Source organism: Ambystoma mexicanum, chromosome 12, assembly GCF_040938575.1.
Source record: "Ambystoma mexicanum isolate Mex_15411 chromosome 12, UKY_AmexF1_1, whole genome shotgun sequence".
NCBI lineage: Eukaryota > Metazoa > Chordata > Amphibia > Caudata > Ambystomatidae > Ambystoma > Ambystoma mexicanum.
The window spans coordinates 519,699,485-519,723,847 of NC_090936.1; the positions used below are offsets into that span (position 1 = coordinate 519,699,485).

Genomic DNA, 24,363 nt, shown 5'->3' on the forward strand with positions numbered 1-24,363 from the left:
GGTCCTGACAGAGAAAGCCAAAGGGGGAGCGGGGCAGTGACCCTCTCCCCACAGTGAAGGCCTCAGACGCGCCCAAAGTCGTGAAGGCCCAGATTCACCCGGCTAAGGCCTCGATTGAGGGAGTTGTGGCAGCACTGGAGAAGCCTGTGGAGGCGAGCCCAGTGGAGACTACCTCCAGGCCTAGAGTTTCCCTGCCATCCCAGAGGGAATCGTCTTTCCAGCCTATCGAAAAGACCCCTGTGAAACCCCGGGATGAGAAAGAGTGGGGGACGAGGTAGTCCTGACGGAATCCGATACCTCCTCCGTGGACGAACTGTATCGTCAAGGCAACCCTGGACAAGAGGTTCGAGGAGAGGGCCCACAGGAAGGATCCCGACGAGGCAGACGTAGAGGGAAACGGTGGAGCCGACGAAGAACAGCAGATCGTCGAGGAACCGGACACCACGCCACTACAGACAGGCAGGATGACATTTTGCTGGCACTGCATACCCTGTGCACCGAGATAAGGTCAAGGCTACCCTTGCCTCCGTTGGACGATCCAGTGGCGCCTGGACCGTCGGGGAGTCCTCCACCCAAGCAGAGGCAAGTAAATCCTCCCCCATCCTTCCATCCTTCACCTCCATCCCCTCCACCGAGGGATGAGACGGAGACGGCGACGGACGCCGATGGTGGTGATGACGGAACGGATCTCTCATCACCCCCTCCCCGGGCTTCCCCTCCCGACGAAATTGGCTCCTTTCACACCATGATTGCCAGGGCATCAGAGCTGTTCCTGCTATGCCCCAAAGAACAGAAGAAGGAGGGGTTCCTCTATCAACGACGGGAGGCCAAGAGGAAGACTGTCCTCTCAGTCCGTTACTGGATGACATCTGGGACGAAGGTCCATTATGAAGAACCCATCCACGGCCCCTGCGAAGAGGGACCGGTACGAGAAGCCGTCCCCGGATTCGGTGGTCTCCGCGACAGCCAACAAGAAATCGGCAGGGGCGACGGCATCAACTTCCACTTCCCCACGGCGAAGGGAAGAAGCTGGATGCCATGGGATGACGGGTCATCACGTCGGCAGCGATGACCATAAAGGTGGCCAACGCCCTCACGATTGTGGCCTGCTACGACAGGGAGCTGTGGTTTAAGATCACTCCCTTCCTGGACTTGCTCCCAGACGACAAGAGGGCAGAAGCCCTTGAAATCCTGCAGGAAGGCGAGGTGGCGTCGGATCACGCCATCAGGGTGGCCACGGACATCGCCACCACCAGTTTTCGCCAGATGGGCAACAGCGTTTGCCTTCGCTGGCGCAGTTCGCTCAGGGCCACCGATTTCCATCAGGACGTGCAGACCAGTGTACTGGCCATGCCCCTCGACGGGAACAACCTGTTCGGCAAGTCAGTGGACGAGTCACTGCAGGCCATCAAGGCAGACACTGAGATGGCCCGGGCGTTGGGCTCTCTCCACCAGTGATGACGGTCCTTTCGGACCTCCAGAGGCAAGTTTCAAGGTGCCTCCAAAGGATTCGGCGGCAGCTCCTAGTCATACCGTCAGGCGGCCCGCTCTTCATCGCAGGCAGCGTACAGAGGCCGCAACAAGGCCGGTGGATGCTGTCGTCGTCGCCCAAGGTGGCAAGGCCTCGGCGAAGCAAGATTGAACCGGCCGTGACGTCAGACCCCCACCCGAGCACCCCAGTGGGAGGCTGGATGACGAACTTCGTCGGCACATGGAAGTCCATCTCCACCGACCGTTGGGTGCTGGAGGACCTGGCCCACGGGCACACACTGGAGTTCCAGAAGAAGTGTCCCCATTTTCCACCGGTGGCCAGGAAGGAAAACCACGTTCCACAGCTGCTTCTGGAGGTACGAGCAATGCTGAAGAAGGGCGCGATCGAACTCGTCCCAAAAAGGCTCCGGGGCTCCGGAGTATACGCGCAATATTTCCTCGACTCAAAGTCCCAGAAGTTCTGGATGGTCACCCTCCAAAACGTGCTGGGATAACTGGAGGAAGGCGACTTTCTGTCGTCGCTGGACTTTGAGGATGCCTACTTCCACATCCCGATACACAAAGGACATAGAAAGTTTCTGTGCTTCGTGGTCCAAGGGCAGCACTATCAGTTCAAGGCACTGCCCTTTGGTTTGAAGTCAGCACCAAGGGTCTTCACCAAGTGCCTGGCACCGGTGGCGGTGCGGCTGCGCCTCCAGGGGATCCACATCTACCCCTACCTAAACGATTGGCTCATCTGAGCGAAATCAAGAGAACTCGCCGTCAACCACACAGCGAGGACCGTCCGCCTGCTCACGGTACAGGGGTTCTCGATAAACTTTGCGAAGTCCTGCTTGGTGCCATCGCAGGACGCCCTATTCCTGGCAGCCAGATTCAACACAGTGGCACGGCTGGCATCACTGTCGGAGGAGAGGATAAAGGCCATCCTGGGCAAGGTACAACGGCTGTTGACCACAGAGGTTGCCAGGGTGAGGTCCATCAAGTCCCTGCTTGGCATTATGTGGTCATGCATCTACCTAGTGCGACTGTGCAGGTTGCGGATGAGTCTGCTGCAGGAGTTCCTTGACGCCCGTTGGGTACAAGTGACGGGAAGCTTCGAAGACAATATCGCCCTCAAAGAGACTTTCCGGCAGGCGATACAGTGGTGGGGCACCGGCACGCCTCTCGCGGCGGGCATGGACTTCCAGACCCCAGCGCATCAGGAAAGGGTGATGACGGAAGCCACCCTGGAGGGATGGGGCGCACACACCGTAGATCTCTACGCAAGAGGCCTTTGTGCTCCCGGAGGAGAGGTCTCTACACAAATCATCATCCTAGAGCTCTGGGCTGTGTTCTTGGCCCTCAGGTCCTTCCTCCTGTCCCACAAGGGCAAAGTGGTTTGGGTCTTCACCGACAACACCACCACAATGTTCTACATCCTGAAGCAAGGGGGAACCAGATCGCCAGCTCTATCCAAGGAAGCGCATGACCTGGGGCACTGGGCCGTCACCCAGGGGATGTTCCTGGTACCCTTCCACCTGGCAGGAGTAAAGAACAACGTCACCGACTCATGCAGCAGGGAATTGCGCTAGTGCCACGAGTGGGAGCTCCGACAGGATCAAGTGGATCAACTATTCCGACGATGGGGCAATCCCCAGATAGATATGTTCGCGACGGCGATGAACACCAAGTGCCGGAGGTTCGTCAGCAGGTTTCCCCAGCCGGGGAGCATGGGCGATGCATTCTCCTTGCCCTGGGACGGCCTGTTCCTCTATGCATTCCTGCCGTTGCCGTTGCTTCTGCGACTCATCAGTCAACTCAGACGGTCCCGGTGCAGGATGATCCTCATCGCACCAGCATGGCCGAGGCAGATATGGTACCCGATCCTCTGGACATGCCAGTATCCCCTCCAGTCAGGCTTCCGATGAACGTAGATCTTCTCGCCAGAAAAGGAGGCGCGATCCTGCACCATAATCCGGAGTCACTGAACCTGCAGGCCTGGCTCCTGTAGCACTAGAGTTCGGAGGCTATGATATCCCAGTGGACTGCCAGGAGGTACTTGCCAAGGCCAGGGCTTCCTCGACTCTTAAGTGCTATGAACATAAATGGAAGAGGTTCTCTGTCTGGTGCCATGCACAGAAGATCAACCCTCTACGGATTACGGCCCCTCAAGTGCTGCCATACTTGCTGTCGCTGGCCGAGGCTGGGCTGGTGCACGCATCCATCAAAGTCCATCTGACAGCTATCTCCCGCTACACCAGTACTGCAGGGCGGTTGTCGCTGTGGTCGCACCGCCTGGTGAAGGAGTTCATGAAAGGACTGTTCCGCTTGTTCCCGCCGGTGAAGGCTCCGGCCCCGGTGTGGGAGCTCAATGTGGTGCCGACTAGGCTCATGGGCCAGCCATTCGAGCCTTTGCATTCGGTGCCCCTGAAGTTCCAATCATGGAAGACAGCGTTTATTGTGGCCATCACCTCCGCACGACGAGTGGGAGAGATCCAGGCCCTCTCCTGTAAACATCCATACCTGACATTCCACGAGACGAGGGTAGTGCTGAGGGCACACCCCTCCTTCATGCCCAAGGTGCTGTCAGACTTACATCTCAACGAGCCCTTGGTGTTACCGGTTTTCTTCCCGTCGCCTTTGTCGCCGGCTGAGAGGACTTGCACTCGCTAGATGTAGCTAGAGCGCTGAAGTTCTACGTGGACCGCACTGAGTTTTCAGAAGACATTGCAGCTGTTGGTAAACTTTGGCGCTGTGAACCAAGGGAAGGCCCTCGCCAAGGCTTCCATTTCCAGATGGTTGCATCATGCACTGTTACCGGTTGGCAAACCGACCGTTGCCCGGCCGTCCAAGAGCCCATTCCACCAGAGCGATTGCTGCTACTACGGCGTTCCTGTCTGGTGTGCCCCTGCTGGACATCTGCAGGTCTGCTACGTGGAGGTCGACGCACACCTTCACGAGATTCTACTGCGTCAACTGGGATTCCAGGGAGGAGTCCAGAGTCGGCCAAGCAGTGCTGCACAACCGGTTCGCTTGAAGGTGAGCCTGTTGAGGAGGTAATAGATGCTTAATGTTGAGTTGTTGAAATGCTTAATGTTGAGCCTTGCCACCTCCCGTGGTTGTGCATGTGTGTATTGCTATGTATTTTTGTATTAATGAGCATGTGAATCCATGCCAGACCCCATGCTGGAGAAGGAACAAGTTACTTACCTGCAACTGTTGTTCTCCAGCATGATTCTGGCATGGATTCAAATGCGAAAACTCCGTCCGACCCCTCTGCGGCTCTTCTCTTGGTCCTACTGCCATTTTACATGCTACCAAATCTGAAGATGGCTGCCAGAGGAGGGGCTTAGGAAGAGGGCAGTCATTGGCTGGGGGCAGTATGACCCAGAGACCAGTGATTCGTTATTAGTAGTAAGACAGTTCAGAAATGAAAAACTGATTTTTTCTTTTACCGAGGATTCCCAGCCTGACAATGGGGAATGTTCATGAGCATGTGAATCCATGCCAGACCCATGCTGGAGAACAACAGTTACAGGTAAGGAACCTGTTCCATATCTGAAAGATAGGGGTAGTTTAAGTTAGTGGGTTCTGCAAAACCTGCAAGGGGAGCTGTCCCAGAGTTCATTGTGGCAGGGTGCTGCTGTTTGTTTTTTATCATTATCAAGTGGATACAACAAGGAAAGAACAGCTGCCAAATGCAGGCAAATGGAAACAAGCATTTGTAAGGTCAATAGGTGTGGCTTTATTTAGTGAAACACAAAGGAGAGCAGAATTCGCTCCAAGCTTTACATAGTGAGGGATTGATTGAAAAGTAAAGTACACAGCAAGTGAGACCCCTCTCTAAAAAGAGAAGTTAAAAAGAAAATTTGAAAGGGAGAATAATTAATTTTTTGTACAACAGAAAAATATCCAAAAGGGATGAAAACATTTGATCAGGTGTTTCAAATGCTACCTGAAAAAGAATAGAGCAACATCTTACAATAAGTACAATATGATGAATCTGTACTACGCATGCAGATAAAAGAACAAACAATTGTGTATCCGGCAAACCATTCCTAGAAACTTGGAGGGACGCATGATTGATTAGACAACACCATTGGTGTAAAAAAAGAGTTTAAAACTAGTAAAGGAAAAGACAAATTAAGGGGTGTCAATTCATGAAGAATTCAGAAACAATTATGGGGTGGGGGTTTGGGTTTCTCGACTGAAGCTACTGGAGTTTCAGCTTCATGGGTCACTGAAGTAAAGGAGCCCAGCCTTCATCAGGACAGGAAAGCAACAGGTAGCAGGAGAGATACAGCCGTGTGCTGAAGTCAGTAATTGTAACATTTGTAAAGAATATAAGGTGATCATTCCTGAATAGTGTGTCTAGGTGGGGTCAACAAATGAGCAGAGAAAAAACAATTGTTCAGTGCTACCTGTTGTAAGGAGGTTTAGTAAATTGTAGGTGTGCAGGCACCACACTGGGACTTTGCAAAAAAACATATCACTCATCTCACCTTGACTCCCACTCTCATTGCATCTAGCTGTGCCCTGTGGCTGTACCGCGTTTCACCTTTTGCTAAAAATTCGATTCTAGCTGTGCCCTGTGGATGCTCTGTGTTTCACTTTTTGCTAAAATTCGAATCTAGATGTGCCTTATGGCTGTACTGTGCTTCACCTTTTGCTAAAATATGAATCTGGCTGTGCCCTATGGCTGTACGGTGTTCTGATTTTGGCTGTGCCCAGTGACTGCATTATGCTAGTCTGTCTGCTTTTTCTGTCATGTTCTGCCTCTTCTGCTTGCCCCCCACACTCTCCGCTAGTGTCCCCAACCCCTCCGCTCTTCTCTCATTCCCTTCCCACCCCCCTTTCTCTTCTCCCCTCTCCTCCACATAACCTATCTTCTCTAGCTGTTTCTCCATTGACTATCCTACCCTTCCCACCAAGTCTGGTAGGAAGAAGTTGTTCAAAAAGAATATCTTGGTCTCCAACTCTGGTCTCCCTATCGCGGACACCTACACCAGCACATCCTCCAGACAGACCCTCACCGACATCCCCTTTTTTGTTCCTTCGCCAGACCTTTGGACTCCTCATAGAGTCTCTGTGCGCTGTCCTTTCCCCTTCTTCTCCCATTAATGGTGGCACCCGGTGGGAGGCCCTCCTGGACCCCTTCCACTCCTCTAAGGTGATCACTAATGTCTACCTGAATGGCACCATCCTGATCCGAGGCCAACCTCCTTCGCTTTAATAGATGCTTCCTGCGCCTCGTCAACTTCCTTCCTTCTCCTGCTGTGCCCTCTCTCACCTCTCTGGCTTCCTTGCCTCCCACCAAGTCTCATCTCTGGTTATCTTGCCCTCGCCTCCTTCCTCTTCTGCCCTCCCCCCGGGCTCCTTCTAAACCTCCGCAGGACATACCTCTGATTTCTACCCCTCCCCAGAAGTCTTTCAAGGTTGGCAACATTCTCCATATTGCCACTTTAAACTCTCGCTCGGCTGTCAAACATTCCTCTGACATCTGCTGCCTCCTGGAAGAACTCTACTTCAATGACCTTGGTCTCACCGAGACATGGCACACGGCCAGCTCTGTCACAAGCTTTGACACAAGATCCTCTCTGTGCCCAGATCCAACCCTCCTGGTGGGGGTGTAGCCATTATCTTCCCGGAGTGGATTCCTACCTCTGTGATTCCTATGCAGGCATACTCCTCCTTGGAATGCCTTGTCTGTAGGCTTTCGCTCTCTCCTGGCCACTCTCTCATCATTGCTACTATCGCCCACCTGGTCAAACTACCCCTTTCCTCCCCAAGTGGGCTGGCCTCTCCTCCCCCTCCTAGCCTCGACCACTCAACTCCTTCTCCTTGGAGACCTCAACATCCACATGGATGCTTCCTTTCACTCTTCTGGACTCTTTTGCGACTGCAACTCGCTCTTTCTATTTTTCCCTCTGGCCCGACTCACTCTGCAGGGCACACTCTGGATGTTCTCATCTCCTCCGACTTCCCCCTCTCTAACCCTCTCACCACTCCTCTCTCCTGGAGCGGTCACTTTCTCCTTTCCTCCCATCTGTTCCACTCTACCCTGCAGGCCAAGCCAGCTCCAGCACTGCCACCTACCTTCTCGGTCATCCGGCCCATTAAGCGTGTGTCGGTTGAGGCTTTCGATGCCACTTTCTCTCCCCCTCCTCCACCTCTGGCTGACTCTCATCCTGACACTGTCCTTTCCAAACTCCAAACTCCACTCTGCTATCTATGATACTCTCGATGTACTTGCCCCTGTCATAAGGATCCGCTTGAAGCCCAAAGCCAAGTGCAACTCTTGGTATGACTCTGGCCTTGTCACCCTTAAACGCAAGTGTAGGGTGGCTGACAGGAAATGGAGGGGCATCTTGTGCATCCTCTGACAAACTGACCTGCCGCCTGCTCCAAAGGCAATACCGGCACTCTGTCCCATATCCAAGCCCACGTCTCTGCGACATCTAAGAACTCAACCAAACTCTTTAAAATCTGCAATGAGCTGGCCAATCTTGCTGTAGTCTCTACTTGACCTGTCCCCTCCCAGTCCCGCTGCATTGCCCTGGCTTCTCATTTAATCTCAAAAACCTAGGACATCCTGTCCAGCCTCTCGTCCTCTCCTCCTCTTCCCACTTCTCTATCTGCTACCTCTGGCCCCCATGCAGCTGCCTCTACTGTCCCTTTTTCTTCCTTTCCTCTGTTCTCCCCTGACGAAATTTCTAGACATGTCCGATCTATGAAAGTCTCATCAAAACAGGTTCTTCCCCGTTTGTGCAAAACCATCAAGGACCATATTGACACCTACGCTCCTGCCCTGGCCGACTCTGCAACCACTCCTTCGCCACTGGAGCATTCCCCTCCCCTCTGAAGCACTCTCTTGTACACCCTCTTCTCAAGAAACCCCACAGCCGACCCCTCCTGCCCGGCTAACTATCACCCGATCCCTATCACTCCTTTCCTGGGCAGACTCCTGGAAAAGCTGGCCATCTCCCAGCTTAACCTCCACACTGATTCTGTTGGTTGTCTCCATGACCATCAGTCTGTCCTCATAGTAGCCAGAAACATGGAAACTGCTCTCCTGAACATCCGTGAAGACCTGCTCTCCAACCTTGATTCTAATCTCCCCTCTGTCCTCATCCTACTCGATAGCTCTTCTGCCTTCGACACGTTCAACCATGCCATCATGCTCAACTGCCTCCTTGATAACCTGGGTATCCATTGTCTGGGTGACCTCTTTCCTCTCCAACCGACCCTCCCAGGTCCAACTTGGGTCCTTCCTTTTCTCAATCTCACTCTCCACTTGTGGTGTGCCCCAGGGGTCTAACCTCTCTCCCTGGCTTTTCAACCAATAGCTGGCACCTCTCACCCACCGTATTGCTGCTCTCTGCTCTGCGCTATGCTGATGACACTCAGCTCATTTTCGGCTCCCTCTGCCACCTCTGCTCCCTCTCTCATCACGGACTGTCTGTAATCCAGGACTGGTGTGCCGCCAACAACCTCTGCCTAAATGCCACCAAGACAGAGATCCTCCTCATCAGAATGCCTGCACCTTCCTTTCCGGTCACTCTCTGGCTGGCCTCCCTTGACCGTCTTCCTGCTCCCACCTGCCACTACTCTCCGCCCTTTGCAAATCATTCAGAACAGGACTGCAAGACTGGTCCTTGGCCTCAAGCCCAGGAGTCGTATCTCTCCAGCTCTGAAATCACTTAATTAGTTCAAGACCCTCTGCACTGTCCACAAGGCCTTCTGGGGCGTGGGTCCGCAATACCTTCAACTCTCCCTTCGGAAATACCTTCATACTCAAGCTCTTCGCTCCTCCACCTCCAAATCCCTCAGGGTCAGTCGCTTCTCCAAGCAACAAGTTGGTGGTAGATCCCTTTCTTTGGCTGGGGCCTCCCTCTGGAACAGCCTCCCTGCCTCTCTGAAACTTGAGGAGAACAGTGGTCGAAGTGTATGAAAAGAAGTAGTGGAACTATGTTCCCTACTGGACTGCACCGCTCTCCACAAACCCAATTGCCCCGCCCCCTCCCATGCACAGTACAAATCCCAAAACACATTTGCCTGCTGTTTAAGGGAACGTCCACTGCAGTGCACTGACAGTGCAAGTTTCAACTTCTTCCTACACTTTTATTTTAAAACTAAACCATTCCGGTTTCTTTTTAAAATAAAAAGTATAGGAATGGTAAAACTTAATTAAAAGAAGTAGAGGAGCACCGCTCCCGACCGCTCCCGCCCACTTCGACCACTGGAGGAGAACCATCTTCGGATCCGGAAGCACCTCAAGACCTTACTCTTTGCTTCTGCCTTCTCTCTTCCTCTCCCCTGCTGGTCTCTGTCTATTTCTGCACTGGGCACCTGGCTACCCTCTGAATTTGGGCCCAGATCCCTGCCCACACAGCTGCATACCCACACTGCCTCCGGGTAACCCTTGCACTTGGGTCTGTATCTGCAAACCTACAGCCTCCTTACATACACTTATTAGACACATCTTGTCTGCGCTTAATTCTTGCACTTGCCACCTGTAAATGCCATATCAGTGTTGATCAAAAATACATTTCAGAACACCCTTTACTGGGTCACGATCTGTGTAAATAAACAGAGTAGAAAGGTGTGGGATAACGACTGGGACTGAGTGGACATTGTAGTGATGGTAGAAAATCAGCAACATAGGATAGCTTACAGCTGATCATGTGTCGTCTTACTCTGAGGAGTGTGTAGTACATTTTAATGAGGCGAATCTCATGGTGGTCACATGTGAATGCCAGAATCACAGGTGGGAGTTGCAGAGTGTAAGGCTGAATTGCATTAGTTTCCTTGTGAAACAGGTTGCCCAACATTATAGAATGTTATCCTCGCAGTCAAGATTGCCACTTAGTGGTGTTCGACCAGCTAAGGTGTTAATGGGAGACACCATAGACTGAGTTGTCTGATGTACAATATAAATAGCGTTTTTCTACTTTCAGTAGAATCGTTTTTGATATGTGACTAGGCGCATCTCTTCAAAGATGGCAGTTTTTGAAAATATGTTACAGTGATTGCGCACACGCCATGATGATGCTGCATAAAACTAATGTATGACATGTTGTTGTGTGGTGATGTCAGATGCCCACACAAGGCATTCATGGTGGGTTCTTTGCAAAGTCGGGTACAAAATATAAAGGAATCCCTTTTAGATCTTGATCCTATGGTCTGATCAAATGGGAACTGGTAAGCAGAGACAAGGGGATTCCCTTTTTACATTACTTGGCGTTCTCTGTATACATAACTACAACGGGTGATTTTTTGTATACAGTTTTTTGATTTCTTGGAACATTGTGAAAATCATGCGAACTACCAGCAACGGAAACCCAACCGACAACACACCAAGCCAAACCAACAATACAAGCAACAACCTGAAAGAAAAGGAAAACCAAACTAACTACACTGTATCCTCCTCAACGTTATATCCATGGCAAAACACTAACAGAAATCCATGAACTTCTGAGCGAAGGAGGCACAGACATGTGCATACTTACAGAAGCCACTGTGAATGAAGCCATACCGAACAACTTTAAACTAATACACGCCAACAGTGAAAACGAAAGAGGAGGCGGAATCGCAATCATACACAAACACATCAGAGCATCCCGTGTAGAAGACTGTGAATCCCTCCTCATCAAGACAAAACTCAATGACCAACTATTCCTCTTGATCTACAGCCCACCTTCATACAACTCCAACTTTGCAACAAAACTAGCGGACACAGTCGCCATCTTATCAACCAACCACGACAACCGAGTCATACAGGGAGAATTCAACATCTGTTTGGAAAAAAGAAAACAAATCCACAGCAAACTCACTTTGTGCACTCCTGGAAACTTTACATTTCATGCAAATAGTAAATGGATCCACCCACAATGCCGGACACACCCTGGATGCAATTTTCTACAGGGAAGTACTATGCGCATCTGCATCATCTACACCAAAGTTACGGAGTGACCCCTACTTGATACCATTCTACATCACATCCCAAACCCGCCTACAGGAAGTGCTCCATGCAAACTCTACAAACTTTCTAGACTCAAACCTCCCAAGGGACACAGAATCCACTGAAGCAACCGTAAACACAGCAGAAGACACATTCAACAGTTGGATCACAGAGGCCCTCAATCAACTTGCACCAGCAACATTTTCACAGCAACACCAAAAAAACAGGCAGCAAAATGGTTCACAGGAGAAGTGAAAGAAGTAAAAAAAAACTGTAAAATGGAAAAGAAATGGAGAGAACAATACAACCGACAAGACAAAATTAAAATACCAAAGACAACTCAAACTATACAAATCAACAGTCCTCAAAGCAAAAAAAATACTATTACGCCACAAGAATCAAATTGGCAAAGAATCCACAGAAAGAACTCTTCAAAGAGATTAAAAAAAACTATCATCCCAATACAAGCACTATGCAACAACATCTCTAACCACCTGAGATCGAAAATAGATACAATACAGGAGAGCATCAACCCAGACCGGACAAATACAACCATAACTGCCAGACCAGACACACCGGGCAAAACGCAGACTACAGCAAAACTCACCTGCCTTGAACCAATCACAGAAGAAATCATTGCCACACTGATCAAGGACACCAACCTTGTAGGATCCCCAAGGGACCCCCGGCCCCCTGACATCTTAAAAGAAATCCTCAACGACAGAACCCCGGCGACCCATTTCTGGAACCTAATGAATATTTCACTCAAAAGAGGAATAGAACCATCCTCCTGCAAATCAGCATACATCAAACCACTGATAAAAAAGTAATCAGAAAGCTCAGAAGACCCGTGCAACTACAGACCGATATCCAACCTTCCCTACCCAGCAAAGATCCCAGAGAACCACATGTACAAAATTCTGCTTAAATACGTCAAAACAAACAGAATACTAGACCGGTCACAAGTTGGTTTCAGAACAATGAGAGGAACAGAATCAGCACTTCTATCGATATGCGACTACCTGAAAATAAATGCAGACGGCTATGCCCAATCAGCCCTCATGCTATTGGACATATCAGCGTATTTGACACAATCAGCCACACAACACTAATAAAAAGATTGATGGAATGTGGCATACAGGATTCCACACTAAAGTTGCTTACCTCATTCCTAACAAACCAAAACTAAAGAACCTGCCTACCACTGTTCACCTCAAACATCAAAAACATATTCTGCCGAGTCCCACAGGCATCCAGCCACTCTCCTTTGCTTTTCAAGATCTACATGCATCCAATAATGAAAATCATTCAAACCCTCACAGACTTACCACCTACAGCTACGCAGATGACGCACAACTGACAGTGAAAACAAACAGAACCCAGGAACAAAATAATAACCTCAACAACTGCCTCACAGACATCTACAATTGGATGACAATGAACAACCTTAAACTGAACCTGGCAAAAACGGAAATAATGCTCTCACCAGCAGGATTCCACAGACTGAACCCACAACTGGCCTGGCCAACCGGCATGGGAATGCAAACATATTACAGATGTAGTAAATAACCTAGGAATACTAATGGACAATACTCTATCCCTGGCACAGCAAGTCCATGCAATCACCAAAAAAAGCTTCTTCCTCCTAAGAATACTCAGAGGATTACTCTTCTACCCCTCCTTCCCTCACAGAACCCTCACAATCATATCCCTGATCCTCACAAGAATAGACTACACAAACAGCCTCTACCTAGAAATGCCGGCAAGACTCACCAAGAAACTCCAAAAGAGTGCAAAACACAGCAGCCAGGATATTATTAAGACTAAACAGAAGAGGCCCCATCACCCCAGCAATGAAAAGCCTATACTGGTTACCACAAAGTCATGCACAGACATGGAGGGGGAATTCCTCCAAGACAAAATTACCCAGTATTGCCCAGGAAGGGACCTAAGATCCAGCAACAACCTACAAAGAGGCAAAACGCTACGAAAAAAGGAAACTTGGAACAGCTTTCTCCCATCTTATCGCTAACATCTGGAACACCATGGCCAGAGAAATTAGAACCACAGAAGACCACATCACCTTCAGGAAACGACTTAAAACCTGGCTATTAAACAGACAATGACAACCTCAAGGAACACCAGCAACAATAAAACCACATACAAACAACCAGAGAGGAGTCTAGATGAGACAAAGAACCACAACCGAGAACTTGGCAAGATACTGTCGAGCGGCAACCAAAGAGCCACACCAAAGGCTCTAACAAATTGACTGACTTATTAACCCACCCCCACTTCCTGTTTCTCCAACATAACTGACACCACTACAGCAGACTGAGACCAGCCATACCACACATAAGCCAACCATGAATCAATTCTATGTTCACACCCAGCACCACTAGATGCTGAAGCACACCTAGAGTGAACCACCCACATAGTGTCACGCTCACCTGGTCTCCACGGGGGCGTGCTCGTGTGCGTAGGTTGTTGTCTGTCCTGATGCTGCTCTGCTTGGCTGGTGATGCTAGCTTGCGTCTCCCCTTAGTACTTGCTTCAGGAGATGTTAGCCTGCAAGTCGAAACAAGATATTAGCTACTGAAGGGAGCTGGGCAGTGGTTTCACCTCCTTCCGGTCTATCCTTCACTTCTTCTGGCTCACCTCTGTTTTTTAATGGACGAGCTCTCCGTCCTGCACACTCTGGCAGGGGCGCAGTTCACAGTCTTTCCTGGATTGAGTTACATCACTGATCCGAAGGAAGTTGCTGAAGTAGAAGGCCCAGGAGTAAGCAGGTAAGTCTCTATTCCAATAACTGCTTGGAATGACTGCCTTTAAGTCTTTCTGTTCAAGATAACTAATGTCCGTTATTGTCTTACAGGTGCGCCGTTAAGCGACCTTCGGATGATGGATGACCCTCCTGACAATGATGCTCAGGATTCCTGCCGGCAAGTATTGCGCTGTGCTGGGCGCGCAAATGTTCGCCTCTGTAGCCTTCCTTTGCTACGTGCAACTAACCTTTTTGTCTTTTTCTGTTTAGCAGGTACGGCGCGAGTCCAGGAAGAAGAATAGAAGATCCGTGTAGCGGTGTCGAGCTGCGGCACGCTGCCGAGTGAAGAACTGTCCGATGAAGTTCCTGGAGCGGGCCGTTCAGGTGAGTAGCTACCCTAGAGCGTGCTTTTCGTTCTGCTCTGCAGATGCGGCGGTCCGTGGGAAAGCAGGAGATGAGATCTGGATGCACTGCAGGTAAGGCCTTCAATGCTTAAATAACTCCTGTTAGTTTCTGTTCGCAGGTGCTGATGGATGGAAGACTCTGGACGGGCGTGGCAGAAGGAAGCAAGAACTGATCTGACACGGTGAGCGTTACGCAGCAGTAGTGCAGAATAACGCGAAGCGTGTTCAGATTTTTGGGTGCGGTTTAAATAGCCTTGCAAGTAGTTCCAAGAAAATAGTCCTCTTCTCCGTATCCCTTCTCTCAGGTAAAGTAGTTCCAGGCCACACCCTGAACTGAATGGCTCAGCCTCTCAGAGCCAAGTTAATAGACCATGTAACTAACACCTCCATGAGCCTGGCGCCAGGACTGAGTCAAGGTGAGCCTGGCTGGGGCCTGATAAGCCCCCAAGGGGGCCAAAGTCCAGGATGGCCCCACAAGTTTCAGGGGTTTGGGTGCCTGCACCATGACACATAGTCCGTAAAACCTTCAACAAATGAAATTACACATCGATACACCTGATAATCTTACAGCAACATTCAACCGTGTCTTTGGATCTCTTATGGACACTATCCAACCAGTGCGCACAACCAATCCCATCACAGAACAGCACCACATAATACAATAACACCAGCACAAAACACTACCACACAGCCAAGTCACTGAACCATACCAATAGGTTTACAATGCAGGGTCTCCAGCACAAACCCACACATGCAAAACAAAACTCACAGACGCCAGTTCCTCCTAGTTCTGAACCTACCCTCTCACCCCATCCTCACTAACATCCCCACCCTCCCTGTCTTGCAGAGCCACTGCCCGGAGACTGACCCTGGCTGCTAGCGGTGCGCGGTACAAATCTCCTTAACATAGCATAACTAATGAGTATCAGTTTATTTGTAACTATTACTCTTTTCTGCTTCGAAGTAATATTATTAACTTACCACCTGTGATTATTCATTGGCAATTTGGGTAAGGAGTCCCCTTATCTTCTCTCACAGGAAGGATATTTTATTTGATTGTGTCATTATGTGACTTCTGGAATCAGGTACTTCATTAAATTGGATTTTAATAGGGATGGAGGGGCGAGCTTTGATATACTTTAAATTGAGTCCTCATATTAAATGAATATCATAGCACTATTACTTTTAGACTCAGATGTTTCTGAATATGGCCAGATGACTGAAGCGTGTTATGCTGGGATACCTTCTCACAAGGCTTGGTTGAATTTGAATGAGAACTTCTTTGTGAAATGTATGGGTTAAAATAGTTACATTTCAGCATTTTTGAGTTACTACTGAATTTCATAATGGTCTCTTTTACAATTTAACTTGTGCATTAAACTTATTAATCAACATCAATTATGCCGAGTTCAGTATTGGTGGTCTCCCTTAATATTAGGGATTTAGCAGTGAGTAAACCACAGATGAAACAGTGTCCTCTGCAGCTCTCAGTTCTACCTGTAAGCCCACCAACCAGTTTCATTGCTTTAAGGAGGGCTTAGGGGAATGAATGGGAAAGCTGAGGAACAGCGATCTCATTTAGTGAAGGCAGGGTGGCGTTGCCATTTATCAGGATTGGGGCTGGGGCACGGCTCGAGAGGCAGAGAAAAAAGATTGAGCGAGAATGAAAGAAAGACAGTGAGAGAGACCGTAAGAGAAAGAGAGAGCAGATATATACCCTGCCCCCACACATCAGATATCCCCCTATCCATCCTGTCGTTAACATATGTATGTCGATATGTACGTCCCCACTGTCCTGCTCACGTGCCGGGTCTCAGGCAGGCACGTGTACTGATATCCACCATTCACAACACTATGCTTACTCTCTTCTGTACACCAGCATTCAACTAGAACACAGCTATACCATGATAAATTCGGCCCAGCTGTTCTCAAACCAACACGACCCCACAAACGCCTCATCACCCTAATAAAACACAGCAGAGCACATTCCGGCTAGCTTAGGCGTTCCTCAGGCCTAACGCAGCCAGAACCCAGTCTAGGTGTCCACCCACCAGACTGAACACATCCAACGGATTTCACCAGCACCACACCTATTGCTATAAAGCAGCCATCATCCATCAACCACTATCTGCACACATAGCCGGTGCACCCACGCACAATACAACATTCTTTCTCCCTACTGACTTGAACTACGGTTCCTGAGGGCAATCATCCTTCCAACGCTTTGAAGTCATACCAATGATACATAAAGCGCTATATAAATGCCAAGTAACATAATATCAATACATATCGCATGATGGGACATTGTTTGTGTACTTTGTCGACTTTTCCTAAAACTCCATACATTTACTATCGGTGGAGTTAAGCATAATCAAAATGAATGCACTACCAGACAGAATGCACCATGAAAACAAATAACATATGGAGGGACTGCTTCAATGAGACACGAGATGTTGCATCGGTGGTGCTGCCTGGGCCTGGCTGTAGTCGTCAAGTTCAGGAATGGCACTGTGATTGGCACAACGAGTCATTACTCCAAGAGCTACAAGTAGGAAATGGAGAGGGAACCAATCACTTTCATCGCATCCCAACTCACCCAATCCCGTTTTACCATATTTCTTTAACCACAAATATGCAGATGGTTGGTTCGGTTTAGGCATATAGAAGGGTTGGGGGTGTTGGTTGGGGCATGTGTGGGGGTTTCCCCTTCCATCCTTCAGTAAAAACTGGTAAAAAGATGCAGTGAAAGAGGATTCAATGAGTTGGGATGCTGGGAAATCCAATACATCCCTCTACACTCATTTCTGGGGGGCACTTCTGTGGCCCTTTAGTAACGCCAGGGGTGTTGCTAGGCCTGGAAAAGATCCAGGGCTATGTTAATTTTGGGACTGTTGGGACCGGGGGCTAGCTAGCCTTTTTAGTTTTAACCCCTGAGCTTCTAGCCGGGGCTACAACCAAAAGACCCAGGGCTATAGTCCCCTCAGCCACCCCTAGCAACGCCTCCGAGTAACGCGTTACAAAACAGAAGATGCGTGTTTTCCCCTTCAACTAGTTTCCCATTTGGAATAATCTTGGGTGTAGGTGATGCCTCAGAAAGTTGTGTATGAGATTTTCCTCGCATCTCAACTCATCGAATCCCATTTCACTGCATTTGTTTAATCGATTTGTACTGCAAAATGCAAGGGGAAATCTACTCGCACACCATCCATCCATCCTTCCTATGTTCCTAACCTCAACCCACCATCTACATATTTATGGTAAAAATGATAAAAAACAAATGTGGTAAAACGGGACTAGGCGAGTTTGGATGCGGTGAAAGTGGCCGATTCCTTTTCAAGCAACAACAACGATTAGCAGTATTCTGTATGGAAAAACAAACTGGAAAATTCTACAATACATATAAACAACTCCGACAAGTCATTCAATTTCCAAGCAAACCCAATTCCGTAAAAAAAACCAACTTATCCCTTAATAACTGAAAAATATGCTCACACATCAAAAATGGGGATACACAATTCCGAGACAAAGTGAAATCCAATAACACACTGCTTGAATCTGCCATTGAATGATAAATATCACACTGAGAAACCCAGATGGAGACACAAAGATACAAAATACCGGATAACCCAGGCAGAATTCCTGCTCACAGTGAATAAGCCCAAAAATTTCCAACTGATGACCAAATAATTAGGGCGAGTGACCAGAGGCTGGATATTGAAATCGGCTGGAACAGAGAGACATGGAAAGTAGAGCAAAACTGGCTATACAGTGTAGAAGCAAGAGGGGAGAGAACACGAGAGGGGCCAACGAAAGCAGGAGGTACAGAGAGAAAGAACTGTGGAACGGGTAGGGGACATAGAATTGAAAATATTTAAGAAGAAGGGAACATCAGACACAGGAACGAGTCAACCTTCAAGTGAATGTTCAAGGAAGTGGAGGAGGAAACTCTTTAATGGGAAGCAACAGAAAGTGGTGAAGGGTAAGACAGATAGGACTCAAGAAAGAAGGAAAACCATCTAGAGAACGAGTGGCACTTGGAAGTCCTAGGTCTGGTGGGATGTCGGTGTGCTGGGTCTCACCTGGCTTCACTCAGAGCTTGTTGCACAGCCTCTTCCACCTCTTGCCCAGCTGTGGCTGCTTCCGCAGGGATGGGCACTGCGATCAGCACTCCACTTCCCATGTCCAGTTCCAGGGCACTCGCTAAACGGGGGAAAGACCAAGGCGGCGGTTAGACTAGAGCTAAAGTGGAGGACACAAGCTGTAAGGGCAATGGTAAAGCGGTGGAAGGAACGTGCATAGTAAATGTATAGTTAATCTGGATCTTTGTAGAGCACTTAACCACCAGCCACCTTTACAACCAGAGCAATTGTAGCCATGATAGGTGCTGTCTGCATGGCAATTATGACAATGTTTTTTTTGCTGGCTTACTATGAATGTTGAAACAGGAACCGCAGCAAATGACACGCGTTTTCCTAAAGAAATAATATGAGATGCTGTTGTTATAAGGTTCTCCCAATGGAATATGTACATTGGTATGCACGTCAAAGTGTGGAATAGTCTTATTTTCCGACTGTTCATCCGGTGCATGACACAAATTAGTTGTTCAGTTGGTGGTTGCTGTGTCGTAAGCACCGTGTAGTATTTCTTTGGGAAAAAGAGTCACTGGTTTCCATTCCAAATACCAGTTTGCCCCAGTCAAACCAGACTGATTGGAAGGCAGACTTTCCCAGACAAACCTAAACGATTGCAGTCACCAGCTAACTACCACAACAAGGACACCACGCACATTTACTGTGACGCGTGGAGGCTGGTGCAATCGACTCTTGGGGAAGGATGTCAGCAACTTAAATTTAGTTGGTAGTCATGGTGAGTCCTAGACGATTAGGGCATTAGATGACAGAGCCAGTACCCAATGGGAGGTGTTGGGGGTGGATGCCCACTGTGGCAGACTCAGCCAAAAGAAATGTCCAACTGGGACTTCGTTATGTCATATTTGAGGGCTTGTATAGCGTGCACTTGCTAGGGATGGTACTGCAGTGCTTTATGCCGTTGACCACGGTCTTACAAAATTATTCAGAATTCAAATTATATCTTCAGTTGCGCTTGAACGCAAGGAAGCTCTCAATCGCTTTTAGCATCAGCAGAAGAGTGTGTCATAATCGGAGGAGGTAAGTGGTTTACTCAAAAGTCGGTTGGTTGGTGGCGTCCTCCAGGATTTCAAATACTGTTTCAGAGCCTGGTGCGCACGGTCAGCATCGTTCTTCCTGATAGGTTGGAACATAGTGCGGAAACAGCCTATTTAGACAGGCTCACAACTAACAAGTCGGCATCGAATAAGCCAGGGTGGATGTAAATCCAGCAGGCAAACTGAATTGAGAAGTAGCAAAGGGGTATGCATGCTAATAAATGGTGTTAACATGGGGCATAGGTGTCAAACAAAAGAAGCGCCACACTTGTACTCATACAATGTTGCAACCTTTGCAAAGCCTTTCTCATAGACATTGTTGAAGTGGTGCAAGGCAAGCAGTGCTGCTTTGCAAAGGCCATTAAGATGTACAACGGAATCGATACAAGTGACAGGGTTGCACTGGCTATTGGGCCCTCTCTGGGTTTCTTTAGGAAGCTCATGTTTTCTTGCTATTTACTGCCGGCTAAGTGAGGACTGAGGGATCTCTGCGGATTCCACATTTACCAACTCTGGGGATTTCATCACAGATTGGTTGGCTGAGCTCCACCTACCCTCAGTGATCAGTTTCCACCTGCTGGCACTGGCCAAGTAACTGTCACATTGGCCACTGCCTGCTTGTTGTGCCTAATTTGGCTGTTTTATTTGCTTATTGCCCTCCCCCAGCCCACTTCAGGAATACTTTGTCCTCTTTATTCAAATGTGTACCATTCAGTTGTGCATCAATGTGAATACTTGGCATTTTTTCAGTGCAGATGTATGATGATGGATATATTTTTCATACATCTTTTAATTAAGTGAGAAATTTTGGGGGAGATTTTGGCCCATGGCATAATTTTGTCTATGAAAAGTGCATGCCCACAATTCTTGGCATTCAAAAGCTGTTGGCTAAAATACCACAAACGGCTAATCGTGTGACATGGCAGCTATGTCTATGTAGTCACGCGCAAACATTAAGACTGACTCATTTTCTAAGAGCGTTTGTATGCAAACACTTTGCAAGGATTCCCATTCCTTGGTGCTGGTCCCTCCCAGCAAGTAATGACATAATTTGCTTCTTTTGTAAGACTTACCAATTAGTTCAGCTGCCTCTTTATCATCTCGGACTGTGTAGGGGGCTTGGAAGCCACTTTGCGGGGAAAAGAATGCTGGAAACTCACGTGAACCGCCAAAGGAAGCTACACAGATCCCTTGCGTTTCCTGTTAAAATAGAATACTTACAAAATTACCAACTTGTGCAAGTACCAGTTCAAACCATGGAGAAAAGCACCACTGTATCGCTGACAACTGCTTACTGTAGGGAAGGCATGGTAGGACACTGACACAATGGATACAATTTGCAAAACCTTTATTGAAAATGTTGGGGTCAGAGAAACTCCTATTTTGCCCTATAACTAAGATGGGAGTACTCTCGACCATCAAACAATAAACAAAACAGTCCTAGTGGAGTTTGTCGAATCAAAATGGCCTATGCTAACAAAAACCTAATGCCTGCCCTATCTCTTGTAGGAAAAGTGTAAAAAGGAGAAATGTATGTAAAAGAAAGATGAGCGTTCAAAAGAATAAACTTAGTAGCGATCCTCCTCACGTTAAACCTCACTGAGTAAGGCTTTCCACGTAGGCAGGATGACACACTCTGGCTCAGTTTCTAACACTCTAAGCTGTTCCAAACTGTGGATTGATGCCTGCCGGGCCTTCCACGTTAAAGGCTCTTTCTTGACTTTCAAAATGTATTCCAACATAAAGTTCACACAGGTCCCCCTCTCCCGGGCTCAGGCCTCACATGTTACAGTTCAACACAAACTTACAAGGGGGCTCCCTTCCCCAAGCGTTTTGTACTTGGGGTCTCCCTCAATTGGACCGAGACCCTTTTCGGATGTCGGAGACTTTCGAGTGTGCGTGGCTCTCTTAACAGACAACAGCATGACCACTTCGACTCACAGGTGACGTTTACTTTCATGTAATTTACTTTACTTAGAATTATAAAGCAAACGGACAACAAAAGTACCTTTCGAAGGGACTTTCGAATGGGCTACTTCCTTTCGCCGGACCCCTCCATTACTTAGTATCGCTGATCACACAGCTGCCTTTTACTTTAAAGTTCATTAACAGGTCTACCTTTCTTCACATCTCATCCACATGTGTGCAGCCTTCACGTATGATATAATGTTGCTACTTCATCCGCTTTAACACATACACCGGTCTCTCAGGTTGCTTGCCAACTCACCAGCTGTTTTCTCTTTCATGTTTTGCTATTTTCAATTCACGAGTCAAGGCTAGTACCAAAGACTTGGCCTCACCTCCCCAACTCTGCCTGGAGGGCTGCTGGCGTCCTTGGAACACAATGCAGTCTTCACTTATGGGATCTGGCCTTTTCCACGTGTCTTTTTTGACCTCCAGTAGGGAAACCTTGGGGTTTTAGGCTCCCTGCTCCCATACCTTGGTCCGTTGCTCTGTTCCAGTAGGTGTGCCCTCTTCCGGGAAGTTCTGCTTGTGCTCGTGTTCCGCCTTGCTCAGAGTGCGTCTTTAGGTGTTGCCTTTTATTCGTGTGAGGTGAGCTAACTGGTATCAGGTGTATGCACTTAGTGTAAAGTTCCTGACTTTGCCTGACCCAATTAACGGGACATGTCCAGTACGATGTGAGAGACTTAGTCTGGTTACTCTCAATCACCATCTACCTCGCCCCAGCGTTTGTGTAAAGAGGAAGGGAGGGGGAATTGGGACTTCAGTGAATCCTACAAAATAGGATGGTGTAGGTGAACATAAAATTGGGGGAATACTGCGTCTCACCATCGGCTGCCATATACCCATTCCTCAAAGCCCCCCCCTCACCCAGGTGATGCTCTCGCACTGGTCCACCCACCAGGAACTGGATCCAAAAGCAATGGCCTTGTCCTGGCCACCTGGATGACAAGTCCCTGAGAAATAGCAGGTGAGACACCCTTTGGTTTCTCGCAATACACTGGTTCATAGATTGATGTATTGAGGCCAAAGATACATGTTCCTCGTATCACAAGCCTTAGCTCCACCCCAAAAAGATCCTCTGTTTACCTCAACCCTCAGTTCCTTAACCACAGCTAAACTGAACCCACTGGGAAGCATGGAAGAGATGCAAATGTCCAATCAAAGGTGCTCTTCAGCAACATCTGATCAATGAAAGCCTCAATATCTGATGTTAAACTTTGTACAGGTGCAAGTGCAAAGTTGCACGGTATTAGCAGTAGGGCAAAGTTATGTTATAAGCACATGGACAAAAATTGCACAAAAGATACATTTTCAATGTTCTGGGCTGTTGCAAAAATGCATTGAAAACGCATCTTTTGTGCACAAGGGACATTTTTGCCCGTATGCTTATAACATGCCATACTGCACTTGTCGCAAGTGCAAAGGTTTTCTAATATGTCCAGTGTTTTAAAAAAATAGGGCACGCTTTGCCCTAGTGCCAATACCATGCAACTTTGAACTTGCACCAGGCAAAGTTTCTGCAATCTGGCCCCAGGTGGCTAATTTGCTGATTTTGGAACCAAGAAAGCTGGGTCTAATCATGGGTTCCGTGTTTGCCCAAAATAGTGAAATACTGCGTCGCTTAATTTAATTACCTGAAAAAAATCACGAGTATAAATGAACTGGCTCAGCACAATGGTTAAGCTCTATGTATGATGACTGTGCCATTCATTTCAGCCTGAAAGTGCCTACAGGGATATTCAGTTTCTCGTCTTGCTATACAAGTCTCCTCGCTGACATAAGAAGCATGTTATACTGTACACAATGTTATAGTCTTTGTGAATGTGTATTCAGTCCATCATTACCTACCAAGTACTCCAGAGTGCGACCAATATCCAAGATGGACTTCACACCTGCGGACACCACAGCGATTGAGGTCCGGCCCAGCTCAGTGAGGTCTGCACTCACATCCATGCCTGAAGAAGACAAATAACATGAGCCACAGAGGTCCAAACAGCACAAGTAATCATACTGAAACAATGTTATGAGCGGGGAACTGTAGAGGAGCAGTTGGGTGCATTTTCCCTAACTCCCGCCCCATCACCGCCATCATACTGGAACAGCAGGAGAAGGGCCCTATGCACTGAGTGTACAAGAGACGATATGCACTCAAGACAGCTGCATCAAATGTACCCTCGCACTGAAAGTGTGGAAGGATGTTGTATGGAAGGAGGTCAGCATGCACCATTGGACATCCTGGAGCGCTGAGTGAAATCAGACTAGGGCAGAGTGATGTCCTAAAGAAGCTATACGAGGACGTACTGAAATGATATGAAAATACTTAAGAGTAACGATGTAACTGAAGCAATAAGAGAAATATGTACAAAACGATAAAGTAAACGTGAATGCAAAAGAAGACAAAGTACCTTGCTTACCAATACGTGTAAATATGCAGCAACGCAAGGTAGAAAAGATACATAGAAGCTTGCCATAGAGGAATATATAACGTGTCAAAGAAGGCCATAGTTGGAAAATGGATGCTGGCTCGTGTTAATATTCAATTTAGCTACCTCAGAAACAGATCAGGGTTTCAGAATCAGGAGACGCTGGAAGAACTGCTTTGTTTGCAAAACAA

At 48.2% G+C, this 24,363-nt stretch overlaps 1 protein-coding gene across 1 annotated transcript in view; it reads right to left on the reverse strand.

The window, feature by feature from the left end:
- Positions 1–24,363, reverse strand: part of LOC138513733 (uncharacterized) — a 440,991-nt gene that overhangs the window by 235,815 nt on the left and 180,813 nt on the right. The window contains exons 6-8 of the mRNA XM_069628814.1: positions 23,598–23,704; positions 20,858–20,984; positions 18,679–18,799 (exon numbers count right to left, since the gene is read on the reverse strand). Coding sequence (XP_069484915.1) covers positions 18,679–18,799; positions 20,858–20,984; positions 23,598–23,704 — 355 coding nt within the window. The remainder of the gene's footprint in view (positions 1–18,678; positions 18,800–20,857; positions 20,985–23,597; positions 23,705–24,363) is intronic.